The sequence below is a fragment of the Carettochelys insculpta genome, chromosome 2 (genome assembly GCF_033958435.1).
Source record: "Carettochelys insculpta isolate YL-2023 chromosome 2, ASM3395843v1, whole genome shotgun sequence".
Taxonomy (NCBI): Eukaryota; Metazoa; Chordata; order Testudines; family Carettochelyidae; genus Carettochelys; species Carettochelys insculpta.
This window is the reverse complement of record NC_134138.1, coordinates 263050596-263064390: the sequence shown is the minus strand read 5'-3', so window position 1 is coordinate 263064390 and position 13795 is coordinate 263050596. Positions and strand designations below refer to the sequence as shown.

Here is a 13795-nt window from a genome sequence, read left to right as displayed (position 1 = left end):
GTTGACCAAATACCAAGGTGCACTTCTTTCACGCTTAAGTTGCTCATATTTTGCCCTTCCATGTCTGCGCATCTTACCTCTACAGTTGGCCCTTGGTGCTCTAATACTATCTTCTTTGCCATAGATGAATTATAGTTTAGGGTCCATTTAGTAGTTCCAGTATTTTAATGGAATATAAAAAAGCTTACTGTATTTGGCTGCCACTTAAAGTGGGCAGCCCTTATTATGCTGCCTTGCTGCTCTTCACTGACAGAAACAGTGAAGACTACACTAGCATAAAACTAATATCCCCTGCTAAGTGAAGGAATATGAAGAATTTAAAGAATTAATTTGATGAAGGCAGAATACACTGTTCTTACTTGCTTTTTGAACTGGTAATGAACAGTGAGAAGAAAAAGCAATAATTTTGTCTAGACACTCACAAGAACAATGCTGCATGCTCCCTCACTTTCAAATATTCTGGAAAAATGTGGGTGTTGAAGGCTATTTAAATAAATATATTAACTTCTGTTTTGTAAAAGAGCAAAGAATTACTTCTTACATCCTCCAAATTGTCTGAAGTGACAAATGAAGTTTTTCCTGAAACTTAGATCAAGCTGCTTTAATTTAAAGCAAAGGGGAAAAGTTAATATGCAAATACCCATTACATAGTGCTGTCCACAGAGGTCCTTCAGCAGCAGCAGAGAGAGCTGGAGGGCCTCTGGATAGGAGCATGGAGGAGAGATCTAGACACATTGGTGAGAGATACTCCATTCAACAGTAAGGACAGGAATCTGCAATCAGGTAAGTAATTGTTCAGTCACAGAATTTCAAAGTGCAAAAAACTGACTAAAATGCACAAAAACAGGCTCTACGGTCTTTTCCTCGCAGCTTCTTTGTAATACAAAATAAAAAAGCAATGAGTGCTTCACAGAAACCCAAAAAAAGGTAAACTTCTTGCTCCACACAGCCTGCAATGTGATTTTAGGATATGTCTACACAGCCCCACTTCCAGGATGTTCTGAACTCAGCTTTGTTAACCTTCATTAGCAAACTCAGGTTAAAACAAGTGAAGACATGGCAACTTGAGTTAAAACCCATAGGGGAGTCTGGAGAAGAGCTCAAGAGGATACCCAGAGTTTAAAAAAAAAAAAAAGCTGCGTTTTTTACTCCTGTTTTAACTAGGGTTGGATGGACGCGAGGTGAGCACCATTTTAGAGAGACTTGCCTCGGTTCTGCCCTTTCCAGCCACACACCCGCTATGTGACCGGAGCCCTGAACTCCCCTGCAGCCAGAGCCCCGAGACCCTCAGACCCCTGACCTGTATGGGTTGTAATAAACAGCTTCCTCTGCCAAACCTTGAAACAGTTCCAAGGCAAACTCAGACTGCTCTGGTCTATTATACCCACCACCCATGGTTTCCACCTTTCTAACTGCTGGTAACTGGATGCCTGAAACCCTACCTTTGCCCCCCTTCCCACCAAGCCCCAGCCTCTTACTGGCTTTCCCACTCCCAAGGCCCCATCCCTGCTCTGCCTCTTCCCTCAAGGCCCTGCCCCTCTGTCACTCATGCTGCTTACCCAATCCTCTTGTTGCTTTTTGGATCATCTCAAGGAGCCTGTCTGCAGATCAGAGGTCGACCTGATTGGCTGAACAGGGACTGGTACAGGGTAATGACTCAGTGCTTCTCCTTGCCCTCAGTAGTTTTTGGTCCAAGTGCCATTTAGGGTTGACAGGTTCACTTTTTGACTTGACTTACAGGTTGAAAACTGGGCATTTGGCAGTCCTAAATGGCAGTTGGTCACAAATGCCAAAATCCAGACTGTCCAGGTAAAACCCACTGAGATGGCAACCCCACTTAGAACTTCAGTTCATTAACATGCATCACCTACCTTGAATTAAGCATATTTGCACTTCCCTTAGACATGATACAGTAATGCAGCGACAATGTCGGGGGAAAAAAGTGAGTAAGAACAACTTGTTACAGTAGCAAGATCACGTGCATGTCTCAGTTTTGTTGTGTAAAATATTTCAGCTTTTATGCCTGGGATACTTTGCAGTTAGGTTGTGTCTACACTTCAGTGTAAGACAAGGCTCAATAAAATTTGAATTAGGAGAGTCTATTAACCTAGGGCTTGAGCATCTACATTTGCTTGTACTCCCAGGTTTGGAATTTTTGAATCATGGCTCCCAACCTGGCTATCCTGTGTCAGTCCAGCCATGCATATGTGAGACTTTCCAGCTTTCTCCTGAAGTGGAGCTGCTTTGATGTTCTGTTTTTGATGTACAGTAGAACGCTGAGACACACGCACTCAAGTTGTGTGAATCTTGGGTTAGCGTGACTCTGAGTGGTGAAGAACTGGCACCTGGCTCCCAGCTGCCCACCACTCAGGGGAGCCAGGAAACTGACCAGAAGTGCTGGTCACTTTCCCAACTCCTGTGAGTGGCGGGCAGCTGCGAGCCAGGCGTCAGCTCACCTGCACTCACAAGAGTAGCAGCTGAGAGCCTGACTCTCAGCTGCTGCCACTGTCAGGCGCGGGGAAACTGCTCCTCTCAGGAGCAGCAGTCTGACTCTCTCACCATCCCTAACAGAAGCGGTTTCTAGCTCCTATCGGGGCGGGAAGAGTCGCTGCCCCTAACCAGGGCTGAGAAACTGACCAGTGCAGCAACACTGATCTGTTTGCCGTCTCCTGTGAGTGGTAGGGAGCTGGGAGCCAGGCTCCAGCTCTCTGCTGCTCACAGGAGACAGGAAACCGTCCAGTGCTGCTGTGCTGGTCAGTTTCTGGCCTGCGCGCCTCCCCCCTGCCCCCGAGTAACTCGAAATTTGACTTACATGGGGTTGCTCAGGAACGCAACCTTCCACGTAAGTCAGGAGGTCTACAGTTATTGTGGGAAACCGTTACCATCCCTAGGACAAAGAAAATCTCGGTTGGGGCTGAAGGATACTTTTGGTGAACTTCCAGCATACATGTCCAGTGGAGCTGTGTATACGCTGCAGAGTAAAAGGACTTGAATCCTGGCTTCCAGCTTGACTCAGGCTTGGACCCTCCATTCCTATGGAATCCTGGATTAGCCCAGGATTAGTGCCATTTGGGAGTTGCGGGAGGAGTGTTGGGTTAGACTTGAGACTGAGTTTGAACCTTGGGCTTAGAGCATTATAGACTTACATTCTTAGCTTGAAAAAATAATTGCCAAAAACATTTTTATTGTTGGTCTTTAAAGTAAGATTAATATTTTTAACTATGGGTTTATTAGTCCTCTAGAAAGTTCAAGAGTACCTTTATATACAGTTTCTTCAGTTAAATCTTCCCTCTCCCATCTTGATGCTGTTGTTCTAACTTGAGCATAACTCTGGGCCTTGTGGTTTGTATATTGGTCTTTGGAGAAGGGAAGTGGTGCAGATCTTATCTGAATTTCAGTTGTGCTGAATGTTTGTCATATTTAGGTTTAGCTGCTTATTATGTACATAAGTATATCTTTACATTACTCAGATTTCTTCTAGTTGTATTATGCCAAATTTTGCCATTATAATAAAATGCTAGTTCATATTTTTTCATCTTAGATGGCCAACAGGAGTTCACAACTCACTGTAACTTTTGTATTTTAGTACATTCTATAAATTCCCCAAATGTCTTATCAAAAGCCAGCCCTGCATATTTTTTATGAAAATAGAGGGCGTGTGACCTAGCAGTTAAGTGTATAGCTTGATATCAGGTGTCTGGATTTGGTATATGGTTCTGTCAGTGTCTTACTGTATACATCCCTTGTTCTTCAATCTGATCCCCATGGCTAGACCCCAGGAGGTGGGCCCATTTAGATATTACTAATGAAGTTGGTGAGACTCTTTCCAAATCCTATGGTCCATCCATATGGATCAGATTAAAGGATGAGGACGTAAACCTCAACAGGATACGTAGGCTTCTCTCCCTCAGTTTTCTCATCTGTAAAATTGTTCATTTGAAAGCTAATCTCTCTGGAAAACTCCATTGGGTTAGCAGCATGGTTTTGGACTGAAAGCTCTCCTTAGAACAGCAAGGAACTCCAGTTTCACATCATCACCTATGTAAATAATATTAGCAGTCTAATTCCCTTTACAGGCCAATTAAACATTTCTGGTAACAGAAAAATGGCCAGGTTTGCGATCCCTCTGAAGCAAAAGTATTGAGTTATTCTTTGTAGAAATTGATCAGCGCTGAGGAAAATAACTGGTTTTTTTTGTTTTTTGTTTTGTCTTCATAGAGTTTGCAGATGCTTCCTCAACAACGGAAAGCCATAGCGAAATTTAAGGAACCAGCACATGCATTAGCATTTCAACAGAAATTTCACAGGTAAATATTTAGCCATTGCTTTATTCTTTAGTTTCTCTGCCCTCTGCAAATGCTGAAACCATAGTCTTCTCTGAAGGCACCATATCCAAGTCCTGTCAAACATGTTTTACTGCTGATCTTCATAGAACGGTTTTCTACTCCATACATGTAGTATAAGCATGCATGTTGAATGCAGAATATATTAAACTATTTCTTTGACATTTTACAGGCATATGATAGATCTGTCCCATATTAACGTGGCATTGATAGTTGAGTGAGCACAGCTGGCAATGCTAATAGAAGCATACTGTGAACCTACACTGAGAAAAGACAAAGACAAAACCACCAGGATCTGAAGTCATTTCAGCAAACCGTCTTTCTAAAACTGGTCTGTAGAATTACAGAAACTAAGAAGATTTCCTCAAAATAAGCTGAACTTTAGAGGATCTAACAAAATGGAGTTTTGTGTTCGATTTCTTCACTTTTGGTTGTAACCCCATGGAACTCCAGATTTTTTTCCAAAGTGCTTACAATGCATGTAGACATTGTTCATGGAGATCGTCCTGGGTAATAACAGTGACTTGAGAAAAACAGTTCCACTGAAAAATTTAGAACGTTTCTTCATAGCAAAGAATATTTGATAATGGTTGCTCTTATCTTCAGTGCAGGGTATTTAAAGGATAACTCACTTTTCTAAACAAAATACATGTGTGTTGGTCCTCTGAGAAGATAGAAGGTATATTCTTATGTAGATTGACGTGGTCTGCTTGATAATATTCTGAAAGGCTTGGGAGGTGGCACTAGAAGGTTGTAGTTACTGTTTTTGTAAATATATTAAACTGTTTTTCGCATCTTCTAGTCTGACACACATTCCCTCTTTACTCCTTTTTCCCTCTTTGTGAAATGAAACATTTTGTAGAAATAATATTGCTACATCCCCCCTCCCCCTCCCCCCGCTCCCCATAGTTTAAAAGGAAGGGTCTAGATCTTCACCTTTCAGTAGCATGAAGTTTACTCCAAGTAGTAACTTATTACAGTTTAGCTTTGTTTTTTTTTAAAATGGGGTTGCAAGATACAATGAAAAAGTGAAGCACTTAAGTTCATTTTAAAAATAGGGTGACACAGAGAAAGTGGTATATTCCCAATAGTGTTTTTGTGCCACTGTTGCAGTGTATGCTTCCTCTTCATCTTTGTCAGTTAGTATTTTTCTTTATTTTGTAACTACTGCTGAACCATTTTTTAAACATTATGGCAAAGACACCAGTGATGTGCTGTTCCCCACAAAGACGGGATTATTATACACTGCTGGTGGAATTGGCAGTTTCAGAAATTATGTGCAAATATTAAAGAATATTGCATTTTATAGTTGGTAAAATCCATTATACTTCCTTTGGATTAGAACCATCTGGATGGTATTTCCAAAGGAACAAGTTTTCATTTATTTTATTTTATTTTTTTTTACAAATTTAGCAAAATACCATTGTTTATATCCAATTGCAGGTTTTATGGAACATTTACTTGATTTTTATTTGGCGGGGTCTTCCTTTTGTTCTTTACTTTTAGGATATACCTCTAAGACTGCTGACCTGTGGAGGTGTCAGCTACGGAAACTTCATAGGCTTTGAGAATATTTAAGTAACAGAAAAAAAACACTAACCTAATTTGCAGAAGCTTGTGAATGGGGTCTAAACAAGTGCCAGAACATGGAAGAATAACAGTTTGAAGCAAATTAGTTACTGTAAACCTTAGCTTGTATGTAAGATTTAGTAGTGACAGAGTTCACGTAGGCTGGTTAATTGGATTTCTCACAGCAGAGTGTTTTTTGTATTGACTTTCCAATTAAGCAGAAGTTGCTAAAAATTAATGACTGAGCAGTAAATACTGCCTAAAGCCTCTTAGGTAAAACTGCTTTCTTTTTCCACTGAAATAATGTGAGAATAATGTCCTGTATTAACATTATTACAATGGGAAAATTAAAATGTTGAAGGAATAGTGGTTTCCAAAGGCATATATTTGCTCCTTAGCAAAGCAGGTATCTTAGCAGATCAGAGTAAGAGTATTAGAATATTCAAACATTAAAGTGGAGTTCATTCTCACGTGTGTCTCTAAATCAGAACGTTTGTAGCAGTTCAGCATAATTGATGATCTCAGCTCAGACAAGAGCCAAGACTGGAAGAAGCAGATGTGTCACATGTAGAAGTCTGTTGGTGGGGTTGTATATGAAGGCTATCATGATGCCTGACTTCCGTTTTGCTTGATTGACACTAGTGCTATTCCCTCATATCCACAAGTATTAACCCTACCTGTATTGTGGTTTTGTTGTTACAAAGGAATGCTTCTCTGTGAGGGGAAATACGCAGAAAATGGATGGATCCATGTGTCTACTTATGCAAGCATGGTCTGGATGTGACTACAAATAACTAAGTAGGCAGAGTCCAGGAGTGGGCAAGTCTGAGGCTGATCTTCTATGAGTAGGTGATGATGGAATGTGAGGTTTTTTGAGACCTAGAGAACAGTGGCCCGATCCAAACCCTAACTGAGGCGATGGAAAGTCTCATGCTGACTTCAGAGGGTTTTGAATCAGTTCCTTGGAGAGCAACATTTTGCAAGTAGAGGATTAATAATTTTTAGTTAGGGTTCCTGAAACTTTTTCCCATATTATCATTCTGTGGCATTGAAAACAATGACATGAACAGTGTCTCCTTAAACTTACCAAATAGATTGGAGCGATGTAAGCTTTGTTTAATAATTGTATATATCCCTCTTTGTAGACAGTTACTTTAGATTACTGCTTGTACATAAAGTGCAGACATATCTGATAGTGACTGTAGCTGTTTATCACAGTAGCTGCGTATCATATACTGGCTGTGAATATGTTCTGTATGTATGTTTATGTGGATACAATTATGTACGTACATACATACTTCCTGTATATTACAGAACATTTTAACAGGATGATCAAAAAAAAAAAAAAGTACACTAGTAAAAACAGCCATTAGGTTTAGGCGTGCATTAAAATTATTTCACTAAAACATATCAGTACTAAACTTCCAACATAAAACTGGATTTGCTAGCAACCAATTTGAACAATACTATCTCAGTTTATGGTGGCTCTTTCCATAAAAGCAAAGGAAGTAGGGTGTAAAATTAGAAGGCCAAGTTATTTCCATGTTCTCTTACAGCACTTCGTTAAATCTGACCATCTTAAGTTAATTTTCTTGGAAGATCTGTTGCAACCATTATCTTTTTCTTTCTTTATCATGCATTTAAAATAAGATGCAGAATGCAAAAATTGCATTTATTGTATAATGTAAATATGGAACTTTTAAAATTAAAAGATGTTATTCAGAGTGCTTACAATTCAACCACATCTTAGCTACTTGTTAGTTTTTTGTGTTGTCTTATCTGCGTTTGATGGACATAGTTCCATGAATGTTGATGTGTTTTTGTGTAATCTCTTCAACTTTTTATAAAGATGCTAGTAAGTCAATACATACACCCTGATCTGTGTATTATTTGTTCACAAGTTTCAGAGAAACTTTAATTTACTATGCTATTTTAATAGGTGAATACAGTAGGTGATTATGTGGAACAATTTCTTTTTCTTTTTTCAGTTATCTTGTTTTGATCTTGTGGCACTTTTAAATTCATTTTACTATATCTTATTGCATTGTGGCTACTAGGCTGGCCTGACCAGATGTGTGAAATTATAGAAGAATGTTCTTAATTATTTAAGAAGCCTCTGTCCTTAAAAGTTAAGTGGATTATAGGTTACACTAGGTCTTAACATTCTACTGTCAGACCAATGTTTGGGTTTCTGGGAGGGGTTTTAATTTATTTTTTTTATTATTTTATTTTATTAAGCACAAAATGGTTAATCTAAAAATACTGTTTTCAAAGATTGGGAGCTTGGAATTATTTAGAACATATAATTCTAGTTGTTCATATTCTTTTCACAGTCTGAGGTCAGGATGGCACACTTTGTATAATGAAAACGAGCCAATAAACATATCTGAGGAGCTTGGTAAAAGCCTGTGGATAAGGCAAGGCAGAACTGCGGACCTACAGAATCTTCATACATATAGGAAGTACTACAAAGTGTTTTATGAACTATAGTGACAGTATTTTTAATTTTGCAGGCCAATGTGGGCCACGTCTGATTAATCCCAATGTCACTGGACAAAGATTAAGATGTTTATAAATACTGAAGTCAAATCTACAGACTCTAGGACAAAAAAATAACTCTTCAGATCAATAGGTTTAATTCTCACTTGGGGTTGGTTCTAAAAACTCACTTATTTTTCAGAGCTTTGCTTAAAGCCCTTTTAGTAAGTAAACTGCCAGATGTTCATTCAACTTAATTTTTTTCGTAGCTGGATTCCATTGCAAAAATTTAACCCAAAAATCTTTTACAAAACTAGGTATTGTCAGCTTGCCCAAGCATTACTCCACTTATTACTTAGGTACATTATAGCAACTAATTCTGACCACTTTGAGAAATAACTATGAGTGTTGTATTTGGTCCTCAGTTGTTTTCAATGTTTACACAATAGAATATCTTCAGTCTGATCTGCTTTAAAAATTTTGGTCCTTCTAAGAAGATGCTAAGGGCACTTCCCAGAATTAGCACAAGTAACTGTGAATGTTACCTTTACCTATATTTTGACCTTCTGGATATGTCCTAGATTTGTGCTCTACCATGTACCTGTAGATGTTGTGTTGTCCTCCCCATTAGCATTGCATATATCCAATGTATCCTTCTACCCTAAGGATATGCTTCTGGCTTCACATACTTACTTACTCTCAAACAGGATTTTTGTCTTTGGCCCTTCAGGCATAACAGTTTTCTTCTTCATAGCTGTTTTTGATATTTTGATTTTTCTAGCAGCGGTGCTGGGTGAAAAATTAAGTGTAGGGGAAAGAGGCACTGGATAGACTGAATAAAGTGTACTTGATTTTGAGAGCAATAAATCAGTAGGGTAATTTAAGGCTGTTGTTTCAATGTTGCCTTTTAAACTGTCTTTGATTCCGAAATGTTACTTAGCATGGTTCTTTAAATATGAATCAATTAAATTGTTTAATACTAGAAGTATTTTAGATTAAGGTAGCTTTAAATCCTAAGGATTTTGTGTAAGGTTTTTGTAACCTAGTTAATTTTATCATAATTGTCTAGATATTAACTTATTATCCACATGAGCGCAAGGTCTCATGTAGAAAAACACTGATTCATATTGGATCCTCATGTATACCATCTTCTGGTACAAAATGGTTGGGAAGGATCATTTGTTTTTTTCTTTAGCACTGCCTTTTCCAGGGTATTAAAAAAATCTTGTTTCAAAGTCTGTGATGATTTTGGTGGGAATTATGTTGTCTTTCACACTGTAAAAACTAAATGGGAAGGCTAATTTCACTGGTCTTTAAGCACTTGCATTGCTTTCTCACTTCTCAAGTTGGTCACTTTATTTTTCCAGCTCTCAGTGGAAAGGGGGTTTTTGTATATTTTTAATAATTCTCAACAGGTTTACATCAAGGATTTTTGATTTAATAGCATCCCAAATAATTTAGCTTATACTACTTTAATTTTTTTACAGCTTAAATGTCTCTTTATAAAATAATTTTAAAAATTGTGCGTACAGTTACTTAAAATATATTCTTAGTGAAATATTACCTGTGGTTATTTGAAAAATCACTGCTAAATTAAGCATTTTTACTGCTGTTTACCTTTTTAATACATTTCATCATTCAGGCTTTTCATTGTACATATTTTTTCTGGTGTCTGACAAGTTTACTTTGCATAAAATTAGTTATTTTCCGTAATTTTCTTTCAGGACAGCTTTAACGGAGATGGAGTTTTCAGTAATTAAACTTTCAAATTAACACATTTTTATTTACAGATACAGCAAAGACGAGATTAACTTGTTTTGTTCACAGTTGATCAGCTGTCTGTAATGGACTGCATCATTAATACTCTTAAGATACACTATTAAAGCAAGTCCTAATGCTTTATTCTTTCCAAGTTATCGCCAGGCACCTTGATTCCCTGACCCTTTCTCTGCTCTCTTCCTAAATCTCCTCAATCCTAGTTCACTTAATTCTTTTCTCTTGTATTTTTCCTGTATTTTCTTTCATCTCATCTCCTGTCTAACTTTCTTTTTTTGCCCGTGGCAGTTGTGGTCTCGGTTTCTTAATCATTCTCTATTTCAGCTCACTAATGGAATGTGTTGGTTGCCTGTATTGAAGGTAAATTGTGCTGCATCTCTTCTACAGATGTTAGTTGTAAGTGTTTGACAATGAACAGCTCCCACTCCAAGGAGGGGTCATGGTTAGAGATTTCGCACTTCAGGATGTCTTACACGTGCCAAAGATATGGAGAAAATAGTACTTAACCATAACCATTTTGTTTCACAGCTCTTTTCCACCTCTGGGAATAGCAGTTTCTAGACATTCTCTAGCTTCTGTGGCGTGCCAGGGGATGTGTGAGATGGGACTAACTACTAACTTTTTCCTACCCTTTACTTTTTCAGGGGTTGTTCTTGAATTCAGTGATAGTAATGGTATTTTATCACTGCCACTTAGAAGTAATGAGCACCTGTCAGCACAGTTCTACCTCTATTACTATTACTGAATGTGATCCTTCCTAACCTGTAAACTCTTAAGTGCTGGATTTATTTGGGTATATTGAAACTATCATTTAAAATGTGCTGCTCTAATCTGGACTATGACGCTTGTGTTTATTAGGAGTTCAGAATATAAATTCAAGAGGCGACTGTATCATGATACTGATTCCACTGTGGGTTCATCTGCTTCATGCTTTCTACTGCAACATCTACATATTATTTTGCTTATTTCTTAAGTGTATGCCTGATTATACCAAGTCCTTCCGTTTGCATTAGAATACCTTTCTATGGTAAATGATAGGTATGGATGTAAAAATGAAAACACAGAAACAATGTACAAGTTCCTTATGTGATTCCATACTTCAAATGTCAATGTGTATTTAAGTGTATTTATTGTAATGAAAATTGTATAAATAAAAGTTTTTTCCCTCGCTTTGGAGGATGTTGCCTTTGTGTCTTGTTCTGTTGCACAACATGGACTTCAAGTTTAACTTGCAATGTCACGTATCATTCTTGGGAACACTCACATACACAAATCACATGGCTGGGGGCTCGTTTTCTAGGGGCTATACACATGAGTAAGCAAAAAACACAATCCATGGGCCAGGTTAACGTAGCTGTATATTTTAAGGCATCACAAGTGAATAAGCAGAGCGGTGCGGATGGGAACAAGTAACAGTAACAATTTGATTATTTGCATGAGTTAGTATCATAGTACCAGTTATCAAGTCAGTTATGAATGCTCAGCAGCCAGTGCCAGATGATATGTTCATAATTCAAGACATGACACAAAGGTACAGATGACTCCAGTATGATCCCCAGGGAGCAGATTCTGGACATAGCTGTATCAGTGTAAATGGAGAGTAATTCCACTCATTTAAATAGACCCAGATGGCAGCAATCAAAATCAGATCCTTCGTTCTCAGTACGCTTCTTGCAATCTGCAGTATGATTTTTTTTTTCAACGCATTATTTGCATGAAAACATGTTTTAGAGCCATAGTGTCCAGTATGCTCCCCGTTTGCCCTATGTGTTGAACAGGACACCAGGGTCTGGCAAAATGCAGCTCACCAGAGCCACACATGTGGAGCCCCTCTTGGGATGCGTGCGTGGCAGTGGAAGCAGCCCCTGGAGCAGTTTCCCCAGCACAGCACCTGTGGCTCCACCTGGCCCAGTGCGGCCATGCTGCTCCTGTAGCTCCTGCCTGTCGCCATGCCTGTCCTTTGGCCCTGGCAGCCCAGATCCAGAGTCAGCAGCTCTGGTGAGTTGCCAGAATATACAGTTAGAAATAGGTGTCCCCAGACCACCCTTCACTCTAGGAGGAGGGGAAGGCATTCATTGACTGGGGGGCGAGGGGCACTGTGGTGCATATGCAAGGACAATAACCACAAGTGTGGCAGTCCTTGAATTGTTATTGGACTCAACTGTTTCAGACTATTGTAAAGAATGAATGTCACATAACTCACATCGGAAAGAGCCCCTCGTATTTTCATCATGGAAAATCAGATTTGAGATTCAAATTCCTCATCACCAATAACTGTGGGCTCAGCTCCCATTGGTGTCTGATGCCTCTCTCAATATTTCCTTCCATCTTTCCCTGTCTGGTGCGGAGTGGCTTAGTTTCTGTAGACTAGCTCCGCACCCATCTGCTATATCGTCTGCCTCTCCTATTTGAACCATCCATTATGCCAAATAGCAGGGTCTTGATTTTTCGTTCATCATTCATTCTGCAAATATACCCAAACTAATTGTAGCTTCGAAGATTCAAATTGCAGTATGTGAATTAGCCAGTAAGCTTTCTAAGTAAAATAGAAAGCCAGAACTATTACTGAGCCTAGAACAAGAGAAAATACTCTCCAGCTTCATAATAGACCACCATAAATTCCAAGAGTCCTGAAATCCCAGCTGATACCAGCACTAGGCATTTCGTGAACACTGGTTCATCAAGATCTCAAAGTTTAAGAAGTTTGTGTAAATGTAATATCTTGGCTCTCCTTGGCTATACTGAAATTGACAGGAACAGCCTATGTTTGTACAAAGTATTGTTTAATTTTATCCAGAATAAAATCAGTTTGAAGACAGACGATTACCAAGACTAACCTGAAATCAGTTGTGCAAAATGCTCACAGTAAGCAAAACTTAAAACCCATTTGAGATTCTTGGTCTGATACATTGCAGTACATTCCTTTCCAGCTAAAAGCTATTTTAGTGTTTTGATGTGTTTTTTACCTGCAGCATTTCACGGTGCATTGGTACAGTAGGTTTAGTAAGAGCAGGGCAGTCCCGAAGGGGGTGCGAGGCCTGGGGCAAGTTGCCTGTGTGGGGCCCCCCCTTAATGTTTTTTATACAGGTGAAATCTGGTTCCAGGGCAGCAACTGGCTGCAGGTTAAATACTGATAGTGGCCAGCTGTGTCATTGTTACGTTGTAATCTTTAAATAGTTATAACGAAGTTCATAAAATGAAAAGTACCTCATTGGTCATGATCAGTGTTAGGCCTCTTGCATCTGAAATCCACCTTCCTAGAGGAGTGCTGGCTGCAGCGAGCTGGCGGTTCCCTGGAAGACCTGGATGGTTCGATGGCTTCCTCACCTAAACCCCCAATCTTTCTCCTCCCCTGCCCCACAATCCCCTTTCCCTTTGTCCCACACCACTCTCCCTCTAATTTCTCCACTTCTCTGACTCCTAACACTGGTCCTGTGCCTCCGAGGCCTTCACGTACCTGATTCCACCTCCCATCCCCAACATTGATTTACAATTTAATCACAATCAAATAGCTGCCATAACTATCACATTGTAGCACCTAATAGGCACCTGTTTCAAAACTCCCTTTACCTAATGGTGTTGTGGTTGGCTTACCCTTAGTTATGTTAACTGGTGGACAATGAGTTCAT

The 13795-nt window shown here is 39.2% G+C and overlaps 1 protein-coding gene across 2 annotated transcripts in view; it reads left to right on the top strand.

Annotated features, from left to right (window-relative positions):
• Positions 1-11330, top strand: part of RBM33 (RNA binding motif protein 33) — a 136692-nt gene extending 125362 nt beyond the window's left edge. For both annotated transcript variants that reach the window (XM_074985080.1, XM_074985078.1), the window contains exons 18-19: positions 4219-4307; positions 4516-11330. In XM_074985080.1, coding sequence (XP_074841181.1) covers positions 4219-4307; positions 4516-4564 — 138 coding nt within the window. In that variant the 3' untranslated portion in view covers positions 4565-11330. The remainder of the gene's footprint in view (positions 1-4218; positions 4308-4515) is intronic.
• Positions 11331-13795: the final 2465 nt, after the last annotated feature.